Below are 19,707 nucleotides of genomic sequence, written 5' to 3' on the forward strand. Positions count from 1 at the left end.
TTGTTAGCCAGGCACCAGTTTGAGAATTTTTGAAGTTCTATATTTGTCTTATTAATTAGTTCTGTTGGATTTTCTCCTATCAAATAGAATGTGGCATCATCTGCAAATAGTATAGTGTGGAGAGTGTCAGAAATGTTAGAGATGTCATTGATGTATATAAGAAAAAGGATAGGACCCAGTATACTTCCTTGAGGTAGTCCTAACTCTACAGGTTTAGTTGAGGATGAGGTGTTGTTGAAAATGGTGTACTGTTGTCTGTTATTTAAATATGATCGAAACCAGTCATGGACACAACCCCGGACACCATAGTGGTACATTTTATCAAGGAGGATACTGGATTGGACTGTGTCAAATGCCTTACTAAAATCTATAAAGACTGAAAGTATGGATTTGTTTTTGTTAAGTGCAGTATAAAGGTCTGATGTGAAGGTGTTTATGGCATTAAAGATGTTTAATCCTGATCTAAAGCCAAACTGCCTATTATTTAAAATATTTCTTTTCTTCAGGTATAGCATAAGTTGATATTTCATTAAAGATTCAAATATTTTTGAGAAATTTGATAATATAGAGATGGGTCTGTAATTACAAAGATCAGTTTTGTTACCAGTTTTGTGTATTGGAATAATTTTAGCAAGTTTAAATTTTTCTGGAAACATTCCTGTGCTAATTGATTGGTTAAAAAGGATTGTGAGGGGTATGTAAAATAATGTATTATATTGTTTTATTATATGGATAGGTATTTCGTCAATATGTCCTTTTTTATTTTTGAGGGCATTTATTACTTGTATTGTGTCATCGGGTGTTACGAGAGGCATCACCATGGAGTGAGGATAGTTTCCGCGAAGGAATGATTTTGGGGAGGTGTCTGTGGGAGGCAGTTTGTTAGCAAGTTTTGGGGCAATATTTGTAAAGTGGTCATTAAATGCCTCTGATACTTCAAGTTGGGTGTCAAAAATTTGATTATTGAGAAAAACTGATTTTGTAGTAGAGCTGGGTTTTTTAATAGAGTTAGAGAGTTCATTTATAGTTAGCCATATCTTTTGGTGCTTAAACGAAAGTCAGAAAATCTTTGTAGGTAGTAATTTTGCTTTGTGATTTGAATTAACTTTGTTAGGTAGTTTCTAAATTGTTTATACACATCAAAATCAATGATCCCCAATTTATAAGATTTATATAAATTATATTTGTGATGTATAGATTTTATAATACCTTGAGTGATCCATAGGTTTTGAAGTCTTTTAGTTGAGATTTGCTTTGTTGCTTTGGGGAATGAAGAGTAATATATGCTGTAAATTGTGTCTAAGAATACATTGCAATTTATGTTTGTATCATGGTGAGTTAATAGAGAATACCAGTTTACTTCTGATAGTTTAGCTTGAAATTTAGCACAATTTTCAATATTTTTTATCCTGAAAGATAATTTGTGGGTCTCATTTAACTTTTCTATGATGGGGAGGTTCAGATATATTGGGAGATGGTCACTCAGGGGAGAAAAAAGAATCCCAGGAGAAGAAGGGGCTGTAAAGTTTGTCCATATGTGGTCTAGAAGGGAAGGAGTTGCTGTGGAGTTGTCGTCAGGGAATCGTGTAGGGCGTGATATGTGTGGAATGTAGTTACAAGACTGCATCACGCTCAAGAAGTTGTTTGTTGGTGGATGATCATTGTGTTCCAATAAGTTAATGTTGAAATCCCCAGTTATGATGCATTTATTATTCATGAAAAAAATTTTGTGAAAGTAATTCATCCATAAGGTCAGTGAATTCCTTTACTTGGTGGTGTTTACTATGGGGACGGTAAAGGGAAGAAATGACGTAGCTGGTATTTCCAACAGTGATCTTAACTGTGCAAAGTTCGATGTTGTCCGTACACATACAATAATCAATTTGTGGGCTACTGGAGATACTGTCCTTGACATATCCAACAGGTCTAAATGTGTGGTAAGATTTAAAACCATTAATTTCATGGAGTGGTGCTGTGTTCGGACTGAGCCATGTTTCACTGAGGCACAGGATATCAGGAATTTTAGGAAGAGAAGTAATAAGGGAAATGAGTTTATCATAATTTTTGTTCAAAGATCGAGTATTAACATGAAATATATTCAAATAGTCTGGGCAATTTGTAGGAAGTGATAGATTGTAGGAGTGAATGTCATGATATTTACAAATATTATCTATGTTAATTGATTCATACATAGCATTGATTATTTCTAGAGCTATACTGTTTCTATCATTTATTTCTTCATTGTCAAAGAGAGTGTTATATAAATTTATATCAGGTAGATTCATAGAATAAGCTGAGAGATAAGAAGTAAAAATACAGGATATGTGAGTAAGGTAGGAGTATGAATATAGATTTGGAAGGGTGAGAGTGTAAAAGAGAGGATAGAGTGGTATAATATTAGAAAAAAGAGGTAGAAGGTAAGTTAAAGGTAGGGGTTGTTAGAAAGAATAAAGTGATGCAAGTATTAAGAAGAATGGAGAACAAAAAACGGGTGCAGAGAAAAAATTGCCTGCATTAGGAATGCACTTTTTGGGTTATAGTCCAATATAAGGTAATATAAACATCATTACTGATGTCACAATCTTGTGTATCATTGACCAATTTGATAACTTGAATGCTTTTACAATGGCTTTACGATTTTTCTGAGGTTGCTGCTGGTTTAAATACTGGGTGCTTTTCCAGGAATGAAGTCAGGGTTGATTCTGATGTTATAATGTATTTTGAGGTGGAATTTTTTTAATTTGACAATGATCTTTCCGTCAGAAGTGTAGCACTGCTGGAAGAGGTGCTTGTGTTGTGCTCTAATGTTGCGTACCACTGTGTAGATTGATCGTCGTTTGGGGGTGAGTGATTCATTTATGTATAATTGTGGCTTAACTGTGATACAGGCTTGGACTAATTCAGACTTTTTGGCACGGTTTTGGAGTTTTACAATGATTGGTCATTTTTTGCCTTGTTGTTTTGGACCCAGGCGATGAGCAACATTTATGTCTGAGGGTGTCATGTTTATGTGAAGGTGTTGTTTTATTGTGTTCTGTGAGAGGATCTCAGCACCAGTGGAAGGGTCGTGCCCCACAGTCACCTTACCTAGCAAGGCGACGGAGGAGCAGTGGTCAATTGTGTGCAAGAGCGCCAAGAGGCTGAAGGTCCTCAAGGTGCCTCGAGTGGAGACCAGAACCCCTTCAGTGTGCTGGAGGGAGTGATAGAGGAGGAGGAGACAAGAAGGAGAGGGCAGAAGCAGTTATAAGAACATAAGAACATAAGAAATAAGGAAAGCTGCAAGAAGCGATCAGGCTTATACGCGGCAGTCCCTGTATGAAATATACCAACCTATTTCCATCTACTATCCTCTTCCATAAACCTGTCTTATCTTCTCTTAAAGCTTTCTAATGTCCTAGCACTAACAACATGATTACTGCGTCCGTTCCACTCATCTACCACTCTATTTGAGAACCAATTTCTTCCTGTCTCCTTCCTAAACCTACATTTTTCAAGCTTGAACCCGTTATTTCTTGTTCTACCCTGGTTGCTGATCCTAAGAATTTTGCTTACATCCCCCTTGTTATAACCCTTATACCACTTAAAGACTTCTATCAGGTCCCCTCTTAACCTACGTCTCTCTAAAGAATGTAAATTTAACAACTTCAATCTTGCCTCGTAAGGAATACTCCTCATCCCCAGTATCCTTTTAGTCATTGATCTCTGTACTGATTCTAATAGATCTATATTTTTATTGTAATGTGGGGACCAGAACTGCACAGCGTAGTCTAGATGAGGTCTGACCAGCGCCATGTATAACTTTAAAATTACTTCCGGCCTTCTACTTTTAACACTCCTAAAAATGAATCCTAGTACCCTATTTGCCCTGTTTCTGGTCTCTATGCATTGTTTTCCTAGACGGAGTTTAGAGCTAAATCTAAAATCTAAATCTAAATCTAAATCTTTCTCGTTCCCTGTACCTACCAGAGTTTGGTTGTTTAATGTGTGCCTATTGTGTGGGTTTCCTCTACCTACGCTAAGCACTTTGCATTTATTGATATTAAATTGCATTTGCCATCGGTCCGTCCATTCATTCATTCTATCTAAATCTGCCTGAAAGGCGATAGCATCCGATTCTGACCTAATTAATCTACCTATCTTTGTGTCAAACGCAAATTTACTAATATCACTACTAATTCCACTATCCAAGTCATTGATATATATTAGAAATAACAATGGCCCTAATACTGATCCCTGTGGCACCCCACTAATTACATGACCCCACTCGGATTTCGAGCCGTTTATTACCACTCTCTGTCGCCTGTTACCAAGCCATGACCCTATCCAGCCTAACACCTTCCCATCTATCCCGTGTGCCCTAACCTTTCTCAGGAGCCTTTGATGGGGTACCTTGTCAAATGCTTTACTAAAGTCCAGATATATGATATCATAACTATCACCATTATCTACTGCCTCGTACACCTTACTGTAAAAACTTAACAAGTTTGTCGGGCAAGACTTCCCCTTCGTGAAGCCATGCTGTGACTGATTTATCAAGTTATGTTTGTCTAAATGTTCCCTAATGTTCCTCGCTATTATTGACTCTAACATTTTACCTACAACTGAAGTTAAGCTGACAGGTCTATAATTAGACGCTAAAGTTTTATCTCCTTTCTTAAAGATGGGTACTACATTAGCCTGCCTCCACATTACTGGTACCTCACCCGACTCCAGTGATTTCCTAAAGACAGAAACTAACGGCTCACTAATAATCTCTTTACATTCCTTAAGTACTCTGGGATATATTTCATCATGTCCTGGTGACTTGAACTTTTTTAGCCTATCTATCTCCTGTTCCACTATCTCCCTAGTTATGGAAATATCTGTCAGCTTCTCATTCTCATCTGCTCTAAACATCTGTTCACTATCTGGCATATCCTGCATGTTTTCCTGGGGTGAAGACAGTTAAAAAATACTCATTCAGAATTTTACTAATCTCCTCTCCAGAACTAACCAGCCCCCCATCAGATGCCTTTAATGGACCTATAGTATCCTTATTCTTCGTCTTGTATACCTGATAAAATCCCTTGGGGTCCGTCTTCGCCTGGCTGGCTACCTTTAATTCATAATTGCCCTTAGCTTTCCTCGTTAACTTCCTGACTGTTCTAATTAATTAATTATATTGTGACCTTAAAACTTCTTCACCTGCCCTTAATCTCTTATATATACTTCTCTTACGCCCTATATAACGTTTTAATCTAGCAGTCATCCATTTAGGGTAATTTTTCTGTGATCTTATTGACCTATACGGGATATTTGCTAACTGACCTGTATGAACTTTATCTACGAAATATTTATACATTTCATCTACATTTACTTCACCTAATCCCCTCATCGCGGCCCCTACCATCCTCTCCACTCCCTCATCTACTCTCCTCGACAACACGTCTCTCATTTCAGCATGACCTGACATTCCAACATACTCATACCTATCTCCCCCTCCCTCTTTCCTCCGCCCCTTCCAGACACATCTTCCCTCCTCTTGTCTTCCACCCTCACACCTCACCTCACCTCTCTCATCCTGTCTTATCTCTCTCAACTCCGTCCCGGACCTGACCTCACCCTGCATCCGCTGCCAGTCAACTCCTTGGAGGTACCTTTTTAATTTCTCGAAATCTGCTTTCCTAAAGTCAGGTATTTTACTAGCGTTTTTGCTTCTAAAAGTTTCTTCCCATTTTAAATTAAAATTTAATTTAAAACCTACCTAATTTCCTATTTTCCCATTAAATTGTACCTAATTTCCCTATGGTCACTGTTACCTAGCTGTCCTACAACCTCTACCTGCGTGATTGCTTCCTCCCTGTTAGTAAGAATTCAGTCTAGAATATTATTCCCCCTTGTGGGTTCTACGACTACCTGTTTTTAAAAAAATTATCCTGAATTACCTTAAGAAATTACTATGCTTCCTTGTCACCCACCATCAGACTCCAGTCGATATTCCTAAAATTAAAATCTCCTACCATACATACCTGACTGTACCTGCCTGCTCTTTTTATTTCCTGCCACAGTAAGGTGTTCATTTCCTTTGTAGTGGTCGGTGGTCTGTACACAACTCCCAGTAGTACTGCCTGTGATCCTTCCTTAATATCTACCCATATCGGTTCTGCTTTGTTATCTGTTTTAATTCTTCTGTTAATACAGCACTGTAATGTGTCCCTGACGTATAACGCGACGCCTCCTTCTCTCCTGTTTTCTCTATCTTTATAGAACAATGTATAACCATCTATCTTAACCTCTGGATTAAATACTTTTCCTGACATTTCTAACCAAGTTTCAGTTAAAGCAATGATATCAAATTTCTCTACACACGCTAAGTCTAGGCAAGTCTATTTTCTTCAAAATACTTCTACAGTTTATGTAGTAAACACTTAAGCTATTTCTTATGTTCCCTGAGCTAGCTACCTTTCTAGATTTAAGTAATTTATCCTTCATTTTCTCCTCACAACCCCTTCTTCCCTCCCGACTAACGAAATAAGCGCTGGAGTGCAGTTACCTCCCGCTGGAGTGTTCCGGCCAAAACACGAACACCCTGGCGTGATAAATGCACTCCATCCCTGGCGTACATGGTGTCCCTACCATAGAAGAGGTCCCAGTTGTCGATGAACGTCCATCCATTACTCTTACAATGATTCGCTCGCATGCGATTCACTGTAATATCCCTGGACAACCACTCAGCACCAACTCCCCTCCTCGGCAAGACACCACATACCACGGGGATCCCTCCCTTGTCCCTAATCCTGTCCAAAGCCTGTCGAAACCTCCCGATAAGTTCCTCACCCCTGACCCTACCAAGGTTATTCCCTCCCGCACTGAAGAAAAAACAATGTGCTTGGTCCCATCTTTTTCCAAGCACGTGTCTAGCCTATCAGCTATCTTCCCTATCCCGGCCCCCGGCAAACACACCCTCGACCTACGCTTCCTATCCCTAGCACAGAATGCACTATCTAAGTGCCTAACCTGACTATCTCCAAACACAAGTACTCTAACTTTGGGCAGGGTAACTGCATCTGCCACCTCCTTATTGTCTCCTCCCGCCATGTCCACCTCCATCTCCTTCACTTCCTCCAGCACACTGAAGGGATTCTTCGTCTCCACGCAAGGCGCCCTGAAGACCTTCACCCTCTTGGCTCCGCTGCACACAACCGACCACTGCTCCTCCGTCGCCTTACTAGGTAAGGTGACGGTGGGACACGACCCTCCCACAGGTGCTGAGATCCTCTCACTGAACTCAGTCTGCAGGACTGAGATCCTCTCACGAAACTCAGTCCGCACCTCCGAGATCCTTCGATGGAACTCAGCCTTTGAGACCTTCGCAACGACGGCCTCGAGAATAGAACACAACCAGACGACTCAGCAACACAAGGCGCCATGTCTACACTAGCCAGCTATATTAGCGTCAGGTCACTGCTCACTAAACACGTCCATTCACTAGGAACCCTGACCTGAGACTGAGTTATGTGCTTGGTGATAGGTTAGGTACTTAGATGGTGTGTTTTGTGCCAGATAAGAAGCACAGATCGAGGGTGTGTTTGCCAGGGGCTGGGATAGTAAAGGTAGCTGATAGGTTAGATACGTGCTTGGAAAATGATGGGACCAAGCCCGTTGTTTTTCTCACCGCGGGAGGGAATGACCTTGGTAAGATCAGAAATGAGGAGCTGTTCAGGAGATTTAGGCAGGCTTTGGATAGGATTAGGAACAAGGGAGGGATCCCTGTTGTATGTGGTGTCTTGCCGAGGAGGGGAGGTAGTGGTGAGTGGCTGTCCAGGGCTATTACAGTGAATCGCAGGCTCGCGATGGACGTTCATCGACAACTGGGACCTCTTCTTTGGTAGGGACACCTTGTATGCCAGGGAAGGAGTGCATTTATCACGCCAGGGTGTTCGGGTTTTGGCAGGAACACTTGAGCCGAAACACTCCAGAGCTTTTTTCATTAGTCAGGAGCGAGGGAGGACGAAATGAAGAATAAATTAGATCAATCTAGAAAGGTAACAAGCTCAGCGAAGGTGAGGAAAAGCTTAAGTGTTTACTACACGAATTGTAGAAGTATTTGAATGAAATAGACTTGCTTAGAGGAATGGGGTGTGTAGAGAACCTTGATATCATTGCTTTAACAGAAACTTGGTTAGATATGTCAGGAAAAGTATTTAATCCAGAGGTTAAGATAGATGGTCATACACTGTTCTTATATAAAGACAGGGAAAACAGGAGAGGAGGAGGCGTCGCGTTATACGTTAGGGACACATTACAGTGTTGTATTAACAGTAGAATCAAAACAAATAACAAAACAGAGTCGATATGGGTAGATATTAAGGAAGGAGCACAGTCAATAGTACTGGGAGCAGTGTACTGGCTACTGAACATTACAAAGGAAATTAATACCTCACTGTGGCATAAAATGAATAAAGCAGGCAGATACAATCAGGTATGTGTGGTAGATTTTAATTTTAGGAATATCGACTGAAGCCTGACGGTGGATAACAGGGAAACGGGAATTTCTTAAGGTAATTCAGGACAATTTTTTTTTTCTTTTTTAACAGGTAGTCGTGGAATCCACAAAGGGGAACAATATTCTAGATTTAATTCTAACTAACAGGGAGGAAGCAGTCACGCAGGTAGAGGATGGAGGTCAGCTAGGTAACAGTGACCAGTGGGAAATCAGGTACAAATTAAAATGGGAGGAAACTTGTAGAAGCAAAAACGCTAGTAAAATACCTGACTTAAGGAGAGCAGATTTTGAGAGATTAAAAAGGTACCTCCAAGGAGTTGACTGGCAACAGACGCAGGGTGAGGTCAGGTCCAGGACGGAGCTGAGAGAGATAAGACATGATGATAGAGAGGTGAGGTGAGGTGTGAAGGTGTTCGGCAGGAGGAGGGAAAAAGTATCCGAAAGGGTCAGAGGAGGGAGAGAAGGGGAGATATGTGTTGGAGGGTCAGGTCATGCTGACATGGGCGAGGTGAGATCGAGGCGAGTAGATGAGGGAGTTGGGAGGATGGAAAGGGCCGAGATGAGACAATTGGGTGAAGTAAATGTAGATGAGTTGTATAAATATTTCGTAGATAAATTCCATACAGGACAGTTAGAAAACATCCCGTATAGAGCAATAAGATAACAGAAAAACGACCCTAAATGGATAATTGTTAAGTTAAAACACTATATAGGGCGAAAGGGAAGTATTTATATAAGAGATTAAAGGCAGGGGAAGAGGTTTTAAGGCCACAATATAATGATTTAGTTAGAACGCTCAGGACGTTAACGAGGAAAGCTAAAAGCAATTATGAATTAAAGGTAGCCAGCCAGGCGACCCCAGGGGATTTTATCAGATATACAGGACGAAAAATAAGGAAACAATAGGTCCATTAAAGGCAGCAGATGGGGGGATAGTTAATTCTGGGGAGGAGATTAGTAAAATTCTGAATGAGTATTTCTTAACTGTCTTCACCCAGGAAAACATGCAGGATATGCCGAATATTGAGCAGATGTTTAGAGCAGATGAAAATGAGAAGCTGACAGATATTACTATAACTAAGGAGATATTGAAACAGGAGATAAATAGGCAAAAAAAAAAAAATTAAGACACCAAGACCAGATGAAATATATCCCAGAGTACTTAAGAAATGCAAAGAGCCGTTAGTTTCTGTCTTTAAGAAATCACTTGAGACAGGTGAAGTACTAGTAATCTGGAGGTAGGCTAATGTAGTACCCACCTTTAAGACAGGAGTTAAAACTTTAACGTCTAATTATAGACCTGACAGCTTAACTTCTGTTGTAGTTAAAATAATGAAGTCAATAATACCGAAGAACATTAGGGAGCATTTAGACAGACATAACTTGATAAATCAGTCACAGCATGGTTTCACGAAGGGGAAGTCTTGCCTGACAATCTTGTTAAGTTTTTACAGTAAAGTGTACGAGGCAGCAGATAATGGTGATAGTTATGATATCCTATATCTGGACTTTAGTAAAGCATTTGACAAGGTACCCCATCAGAGGCTCCTGAGAAAGGTTAAGGCACACGGGATAGATGGGAAGGTGTTAGGCTGGATAAGATCGTGGCTAAGCCACAGACGACAGAGAGTTGTAATTAACACCTCTAAATCCGAATGGGATCATGTAATTAGTGGGGTGCCACAGGGATCAGCATTAAGATCATTGTTATTTTTAATATATTTCAATGACTTTGATAGTGAAATTAGTGGTGAAGTTAGTAAATTTGAGGATGGCACAAAGAAAGGTAGATTAGTAATTAGGTCATAATCGGATGCCATCGCCTTGCAGGCAGATTTAGATAGGATGAACGAATGGATGGACAGATGACAAATGCAGTTTGATATCAACAATAGAAAGTACTTAGCGTAGGTAGAGAAAATCTACACAGTAGGTACACAATAAATAACGAAACTCTGGTAGATTCAGGGTATGAGAAAGGTTTAGGAGTTATAGTTAGCTCTGAATTCCGTCTAGGAGAGCAATGCAGAGGCCAGAAACAGAGCAAATAGGGTATTAGGGTAGAAGGCCCAAAGTAATATTAAAGTTATATTTGGCGTTGATCAGACCTCATCTAGACTAAGCTGTTCAGTTCTGGTCCCCATATTACAGGAAGGATATGGGTCTGTTAGAATCAGTACAAAAGAGAATTACTAAAAAGATACAGAGGATGAGGAGTATTCCTTATGAAGCGAGACTGAAGCTGTTAAATTTATATTCTTTAGATAGACGTAGGTTAAGAGGGGACCTGATAGAAGTCTTTAAAGTGGTATAAGGCTTATAACAAGGGGAACGTAAGCAAAATTCTTAGGATCATTACCCGGGACTGAACAAGAAATAACGGGTTCAAGCTTAAAAAAAATAAATAATAATGAAAAAAAAAGGTTTAAAAAAGAGAAAGGAAGAAATTGATTCTCAAGTAGAGTGATAGATGAATGGAACGGACTTAGTAATCAAGTTGTTAGTGCTAAGACATTAGGGAGCTTTAAGAGAAAATTAGACTGATTTATGGATGAGGATGATGGGTGGAATTAGGTAGGTATATTTCATACAGGGACTGCCACGTGTAAGCCTGATGGCTTCTTGCAGCTTCCCGTATTTTCTTATGTCCTTATTTTCTTATGTACTCGTACATCTGCGGCTTTCTTCCAACAGTGAAGGTTCTTGTAAGCGGGATACAAGAGTTTGTAGACCTTAGTGGTAGTCTAGAAAGACCGTGTAACAGCCTGGAGTTGTTTGAGTACCTTCAGCCACAAGGTATTGCTGGCGTAGGTACTGTAGATTGCACGAGAAAAGGCACACCACCAGAGATAAAAGCAGTCACTGGAAGGGAAGAGGTCATTCCAGGTGTACCGGTCTAAAGTTACCAAGGATAATGATGCAAGAAAGCCAGCTATATATAAACTGTATGATTTTACTAAGAGAGGAATTGACATCATAGATCAGAGAATATTTTTTTTAACCAGTGCACACTAAATATTGTACATAGATAGTGAATGCCTAACCATTATTTGCAGACAAAGTTTGTTAGCCAGCATCGTTATATGGATAAATAATGTACCCAGTGCAAATGTATATTTATTACAATTTTATTTCCTGACAGAGGCTATTAGCCTGCAATGCTTTATGCATACAATGTATATATAGTTTATGTAAATGTATTTCTATTATATTTTTCTTTGTTGACACAGGCTATCACCCTGCAATACTATATAGATATATTATACAATTTATGTACAGGTTACACATTTATTTCCTGACAGAGGCTGTTAGTATGCAATGTTATATAAGTATACATCATTTAAGTAAAAGTATACTTATAGATTATTTCCTGCTAAAAGCTAATACCCTGCAATGCTATATGGATATATTATATAAGTGATAATTATAAAGGTTTTATAATAACTTTATTTGCAGAGAGAGAGAGAGAGAGAGAGAGAGAGAGAGAGAGAGAGAGAGAGAGAGAGAGAGAGAGAGAGAGAGAGAGAGAGAGAGAGAGAGAGAGAGAGAGAGAGAGAGAGAGAGAGAGAGAGAGAGAGAGAGAGAGAGAGAGAGAGAGAGAGAGAATGCAATAAAGAATTTAAAATCATTTGACTTACAACAAACATTCACTTGAAAATTTATTTTGATATCTAAGTGGCTTGAAATCACAACAGATTCTGCAAAGTTGTAGAAGCAATTATTGTTTTTATCATCTCATATGAATTTCTTTTTTTTTTTCCCCTTACAGTCACGAATAATTGTTTTCGAGGTATAATTTTGATGTTGCCTGTTTTACATTAAAATTCAACTACCAAGTGAAACAACTTTCAAAAGACGGAGTTTGGGAAGAGTGCTAGGTGTAATACAAGTGAGTTGGGTTCCCGGCTCAGATCCTGGTAACACTTTTTCCAGTGTGGCTAAAAGACGCTTAGCTAAGTAAGCAGGTATTTATCCATTGCAAACCCGCAGTAGTATTCATAACAACTACCTGCAAGTTCGTAATGCTCTCTCTCTCTCTCTCTCTCTCTCTCTCTCTCTCTCTCTCTCTCTCTCTCTCTCTCTCTCTCTCTCTCTCAACATTATCTGATGAAATAATAATAATAATAATAATAATAATAATAATAATAATAATAATAATAATAATAATTACAATAATAAACAGTAATAATAGTAATGATAATGTGTGTGTGTGTGTGTGTGTGTGTGTGTGTGTGTGTGTGTGTGTGTGTGTTACATACTGTAAAAATACAGGGTCTAGTCCCCAAGCTTCCACCTTGATGAAAGGTAAAGCCACCGCTCCCATCAGTAGATGTTATTAAGCTTCCATAATGATATTTAGGAAAACTAAGCCTACCGTGGTTTTCATGAGACGTTGCTGCTAATCAAAAACAAAGGAAATAATTGGTTTCTTTGTCTCCCTGCACTCCATTGTTACACGGGTAAGTTTTACGTTATTGTCACTCATCAGTACCTGCATATTTTTGTATTGTTACATGTCATATACTAATAAAATAACGAAATATGCTGATTCTGAGAGAGTGACTGATAATTCAATGCCAGCAACATTACAGAAACAATGGGGAGTTGAAGAAATAAAAAAAAATGTGTATTCACTTTTATTTTATTTATTTATTTGTTGTTCATATTTTACGCATATTCCACTATAACTAATTTATACTCTAGAGATGCAACAATGTTTTTTTTTTTTTTACTCGATGATTCGTTCAGTTTTCCTAATCATCATCTGTTAGCTTGATGAAACCAAACTTAACCATGTGATGCCAAACTTCCTCTCTTCCTTTGCATCATATAATTCAAGGATGGCTGGCGCAGCTGTCAAGCGATGTGTGTGCATGTGCATGGGTGCGTGTATGTGCAGAATATATCCATTTGATTTAAGACGCTGATAGTGATATGGAGAAAGAAGATATCAACAATGATGTTAGGAAAAATCATGGCCAACATTGACATGTAATAATGTTTACTAGAGGTAATAATCGAACGGAATGGCGCAGTACGATATGTTGGGGCTTTTTTTTCCGCGAGGCGATCCACATAATATTGTTCGTCCGGTGATGTTTACTTGTACTAGTTAAATTTTGATCCTAATACTTTTGAGTAGGTGACCAAAAAAACACGGTGGTAATGCTGCATGTATTAATAAAACAAATACTATACAAAATTATATAGTAGCTGCCAGCATGTCGCATGTCCGCCAGCGAGACCAGGTCGACACAGACACATACGTCCGCCAGCTTGGCTGGGCGGACACTGACTGGATGTAGGGGTGGTTGCTGGCCGAGTCAGCTCACGGCTAGGGCTGGCGTCCAGAGACAAAGGATGTGAGGCTTGCCCTCACACTACGTGTTTGACCTAGGCTGTCATCAGGTCCCAACAGACCGGAGAATGGAATGCAGGCGGCGGGCGAAGCATCCTGCAGCATTGCTCGGCCACCCATTTTGGCATGCCTTCATGCCTACAAATTATATGGAGTGATGCAAGCACATTGAAACACATAATTCACATAATAACTACGCGCTTATTTGTGTAAGACACGTGATGTATGCACTATAGCCAATCGCAAGGCTCACAACAAAGACGTCATAAAAGTGAGTATGCACTGGGGAATTACAAAACTCATATAGCAAAGACGTCAGAAAAGAGAGCACAGTGGTCAAACACAAAACTCGCACTAGCTGTGACTTCAGCAAAGCGAATCACAGCCCAAGAAAAACTAGGACAACACTAGAGGCCATAAAACAAAAGAATAAGGCGTTTCTATGCCAATAAATTGCAACACTAACACTAAACACTAAAATCATAACACTGCACTAATAATGCATGATGGTGTGCTGGATGAGTGGCAGATTATGCACTGGTAAACCACGAGCAGGAAGTACCACACGGACGGGAACAGCAAAATTTACAGTGGCGAAGACTGACAGCATGAGATCCAAAGTTTTGGAACTATGGGATCAGCAGCAAAGCAGTCGAGTTGTGTCGGTGACGGCTTAAAATGTCCAGACTTGAAGCAGGGACGGCGTCGGTGACGGCTTGAAGTCGTCTGGGCACAGAGTAGCGGAGCAGGCTCGGCATAAAAAGCTTGAAAGAGTCCCTAAAAGCAGCTTGAAGAACGTACCATAGACGTGTAGTAGAGCAGCAGTTTGCGTCGGTGACGGCTTCGCAGAAATGTGTCGGTGATGGTTTAGCAGGTTACCCGGAGGCGATGAAGGTAGCTAGAGTAGCTGGTGACGAGCAGGCAGGACACGTGGGCCAGGAGGACTTGTAGCGTAGACTCCATCCCAACGCTGCCACCATTTTTATGTACTAGTTAAATTTTGGTGCTAGAACTTATGTGTTGGTGACCAAAGAAATACGGTGGTAATGCTGCGTGTATTAATAAAACAACATTATATAGCATCTGCCAGCGTATCGTATGTCCGCCACCGAGGCCAGGCGGGCACGGACACAAATGTCCACCAGCATGGCTGGGCGGACATTGACTGGATGTAGGGGTGGTTGCTGGCCGGGTCAGGTCACGGCCAGGGCTGGCGTCTGGAGACAAAGGATGTGAGGCTTGCCCTCACACCATGTGGTTAACCGAGGCTGGCGTCAGGTTCCAGGGGACCGGAAAATAGAATGTGGGCATACTCTTACTTAATGCACGACCTCCCGGTCGGGAAGAGTGAAAATCCAAGAAAAGGCCTTTCTAGCAGTATTCCTCCCAGTCTCCTCAGAACAAGCTGCCTCCTACGGTATGTCGGTCTCTCGCAAAATATGGACTGTGACTCTAAAACGTGGGAACACCCAACTCGTGACTATTACAAAAGCATGATTCATGCGGGAGGGGAGAAGGGAGGATGGGGGAGCAGCCCACCCTTACCTACCCAACCCACACTGGCATTCATAGCAGGCTGCTAGAGGGCACAACAAAACTATTATTTTTTCCGAAAATTTTGGTAACCGAACTATGGGGGCCTGGATGAACTTTGACTTCTGTATGAGCAAGGGGCCTCTTCAACTAAATACTGGGTGAGATCCGAACTGAAAGGACAACTAGAAGTAGGGTAAGCAAAATGGAGAAGAATGACGACTAGACACGAAATGATTTTTAAGTAATCTCAAAGGCGCACGGCCACCCTGTCATCATACATCTGGCGTTTGTACTCTTCGCTCTTACTCTCTCCTTCCTTTATTCTTATTTCTTTCTCTGTATCATCTCCCTCTTCACCTTTCTCTCTCTCTCTCTCTCTCTCTCTCTCTCTCTCTCTCTCTCTCTCTCTCTCTCTCTCTCTCTCTCTCTCTCTCTAATTACGCCCCACACAACATACTCGTACTCAACTGTCCCCTTCTTCAACACTGAACATCCTCGGCCTGGCCTTTACTTATATTCTAAACTGGAAACTTCATATATCTCTAGCTAAAACATCTTCTATGAAGTTATGCGTTATGAGTCGTCTCCGCCAGACCTTATCCGTCCATGTATGGAATATGGCTCACATGTATGGAAGGGAGGAGGGGTTGCCTTACCGTTCTTTTAGACAGGGTGGAATCAAAAGCTTTTCATCTTATCAACCCCTCTCCTCTAACTGATTGTCTTCAGCTTGTTTCTCATCGCCGCAGTGTTAGTATCTCTTGTTATCTTCTACCGCTATTTTCATATCAATTGCTCTGCTGATCTTGCTAACTGCATGCCTCCCCTCCTTTCTGGGCTTCACTGCACAAGACTTCCTCTCACCCCTATTCTGTCCGCCTTTCTAATGCAAGAGTTAACCAGTATTCTCAATCATTCATCCCTTTCTCTGGTAAACTCTGGAACCCCCTGCCTGCTTTTTGTATTTCCAACTTCCTATGACTTAAACTTTCAATAGGGAGGTTTCAAGACACTTATTCTGGCTAACGCTTTCGACTCTGTTCGGGGACCGGTACCTCAGGGGGCGTTTTTTTTTTTTTTTTTTTTTTTTTGTATTGCAATTTTTTTTGCCCTTGGCCGGTACCCCTCCTACATTAAAAAAAAAAAAAGAGCAATTCCCTCACACGATAAAGTGATGGAATTGTTTGTATTGAGGGGAGACACATCCCAGATTCGAGAACAGGAAGAACAAACTAGTCACTGTACATACATAATATATATAAAGAAGAAAAACCCGAAAATTTTTATTTTCTTCATCCCAACAAGTTCCAAATATTCATCTAACAACTCTATTGAACATGATGGAATCAAAAGCATTTTGTCTCATCAGCTCCTCTGACTTTTCTTCAACCTCTCTCTCTTCACCATAATGCTGCATCTCTTGCTATCTTCTACTGCTGTTTTCACGAACTGCTCGCCTAATCATGTTAAGTACAAGCCTCCTCCCCTTTTTCTGACTCACTGCACAAGGCTACTTTCTCTCACCCCTAATCCCCCTAATACTGGAGTTAACTAGTATTCACAATCTTTCATTCCTTTAAATGGTAAACTCTGGACCTCCCTGCCTGCTGCTCTATTTTCCTATTCTTATGACATAAATTCTTTAAAGAGTGTGGTTTCAACAAGCGTCTCCAATTCTGGATAATCTTTTTAACCCTTTTCTTGTAGGAACTGGCAGCTCAGTTTTTATATATTTATGTACACCATGACCAGTAATCCTCTTACAAAAAGAATACAAGTACTCTCTCTATTATATAAGTCTGCTTGAGTCTCACCTGCATCCCACACACCAGCAGCGCCATGCTGTACCTCCCCCGCAGTCCGTGCAGTGAACAGCATGATCAGGAGAGCAGTGGCCCGAAGTACCAGTGCTCCATCGACTCTTCCAACACACACCATTTCATGAAAATATTGTTGGCACTGCTGCTGCTGATAGCGACGTCTATTTCACAGTTGTTCTTGATTTTCCTACACACTCATTTGTTTCTCCCAATGTCACTCGCCCCAAGTCACCTTTCTCATCACACTCACGTACAGCAATCGCAATGCACAGACGTATTGAAATACAGCTCTTATATGTCCTCCCAGTGGGTTATCACCAGACTTATCATCTCCAGTTGCCACTCATGGTTGTCCAACTTAATTATGACGCTGGTGTTAATGATAATGATGATAATAATGATGATGATAATAATGATAATAATAACAATTATTATAATAATAATAATGATAATAATAATAATAATAATAATAATTATTATTATTATTATTATTATTATTATTATTATTATCATTATTATTATTATTATTATTACTATTATTATTATTATTATTATTATTATTATTATTATTATTATTATTATTATTATCATCATTATTATTATTATCATAATTAACATTATTATTATTATTATTATTATTATTATTATTATTATTATTATTATTATTATTATTATTATTATTATCATCATCATTATTATTATTACTATTAGTAGTAGTAGTATAATACAGCACAGAAGACGCCACTTGTGTGCACTACGCTTCCTTAAAAGGCTTTTCAGAGGGTTCAGGGCTTAAATTAAATAACTTTTCCACTTAATACTTCCAAGTGAAGTGAACCAGAGACTTATGGTCAGCCTCGAGCATAAATTTTCTCTTTAAATAGTAATGAAATCGAGAATAGAAAAAACATAGACTTTTTTTTCTATGGTTGAATAACGATTTTCCTTTCCCAGCGGTTTCAAACTTTTTTTTTTTTATGTAGGAGGGCCACTGGCCAAGGGCAACAAAAATCCAATAAATGAAAAACCCCACTGAGATGCCAGTCACAGAAAAGGGTCCAAAGCGGTAGCCAAAAATTGAAGGATAAGTGTCTTGAAACCTCCCTCTTAAAGGAATTCAAGTCATAGGAAGGTGGAAATACAGAAGCAGGCAGGGAGTTCCAGAGTTTAACAGAGAAAGAGATGAATGATTGAGAATACTGGTTAACTCTTGCATTAGAGAGATGGACAGAATAGGGGTGAAAGAAAGAAGAAAGTCTTGTGTAGCGAGGCCGCGAGGGGGGGATGCATGCAATTAGCAAGATCAGAAGAGCAGTTAGCATGAAAATAGCGGTAGAAGACAGCTAGAAATGCAACATTGCGGCGATGAGAGAGAGGCTGAAGACAGTCAGTTAGAGGAGAGGAGTTGATGAGACGAAAAGCTTTTGATTCCACCCTGTCTAGAAGAGCGGTATGAGTGGAACCCCCCTAGACATGTGAAGCATACTGCATATATAGACGGATAAGACCCTTATACATAGTTAGCGGCTGGGGGAAATAAGAAAAACTGGAGTAGACGTCTTAGAACACCTAACTTCATACAAGCTGTTTTAGCTAGAAATGAGATGTGAAGTTTCCAGTTCAGATTATAAGTAAAGGACAGACCGAGGATGGTCAGTGTAGAAGAGGGAGACAGTTGAGTGTCATTGAAGAAGAGGGAATAGTTGTCTGGAAGGTTGTGTCGAGTTGATAGATGGAGGAATTGAGTTTTTGAGGCAGTAACAATACCAAGTTTGCTCTGCCCCAATCGGAAATTTTAGAAAGATCAGATGTCAGGCGTTCTGTGGCTTCCCTGCATTAAATGTTTACTTCCTGAAGGGTTGGACGTCTATGAAAAGACGTGGAAAAGTGCAGGGTGGTATCATCTGCGTAGGAGTGGATAGGACAAGAAGTTTGGTTTAGAAGGCCAATGATGAATAATAAGAAGAGAGTGGGTGACAGGACAGAATCCTGAGGAACACCACTGTTAATAGATTTTGGAGAAGAACAGTGACCGTCTACCACAGCAGCAACAGAACGGTCAGAAAGGAAACTTGAGATGAAGTTACAGACAGAAAGATAGGAGCCATAGGAGGGTAGTTTGGAAATCAAAGCTTTGTGCCAGACTCTATCAAAAGCTTTTGATGTGTCCAAGGCGACAGTAAAAGTTTCACTGAAATCTGTAAAAGAGGATGACCAAGACTCAATAAGGAAAGTCAGTAGAGCGGCCTTGACGGAACCCATCCTGGCGATCAGACAGAAGGTTGTGAAGTGATAGATGTTTAAGAATCTTCCTGCTGAGGATAGTTTCAAAAACTTCAGCTGGGCAGGAAATTAAAGCAATAGGACTTTTTTTTTTTTTGTTCGGGGGACGCTACACCCTTTGCTACATGGATGTCTGCTCATTATATATATATATATATATATATATATATATATATATATATATATATATATATATATATATATATATATATATATATATATAT

General features: G+C 39.9%; 1 protein-coding gene across 2 annotated transcripts in view; it reads right to left on the reverse strand.

Moving 5' to 3' along the window:
- LOC135091511 (nose resistant to fluoxetine protein 6-like) overlaps positions 1-17,477 on the reverse strand; it is a 144,512-nt gene extending 127,035 nt beyond the window's left edge. Inside the window, exons 1-2 of one of the 2 annotated variants that reach the window (XM_063989220.1) lie at positions 17,195-17,270; positions 8,793-8,846 (exon numbers count right to left, since the gene is read on the reverse strand). Coding sequence is in view for 1 of the 2 variants with exons in the window: in XM_063989219.1 (XP_063845289.1) it covers positions 17,195-17,318 (124 nt within the window). In the remaining variant the exon portion in view is untranslated. Of the gene's footprint in view, positions 1-8,792; positions 8,847-17,194 lie in introns of both variants that reach the window. The other variant, XM_063989219.1, reaches the window with a different exon arrangement.
- Between the last annotated feature and the right edge of the window lie 2,230 nt (positions 17,478-19,707).

This window comes from Scylla paramamosain, chromosome 37 (genome assembly GCF_035594125.1).
Source record: "Scylla paramamosain isolate STU-SP2022 chromosome 37, ASM3559412v1, whole genome shotgun sequence".
Classification (NCBI taxonomy): Eukaryota; Metazoa; Arthropoda; class Malacostraca; order Decapoda; family Portunidae; genus Scylla; species Scylla paramamosain.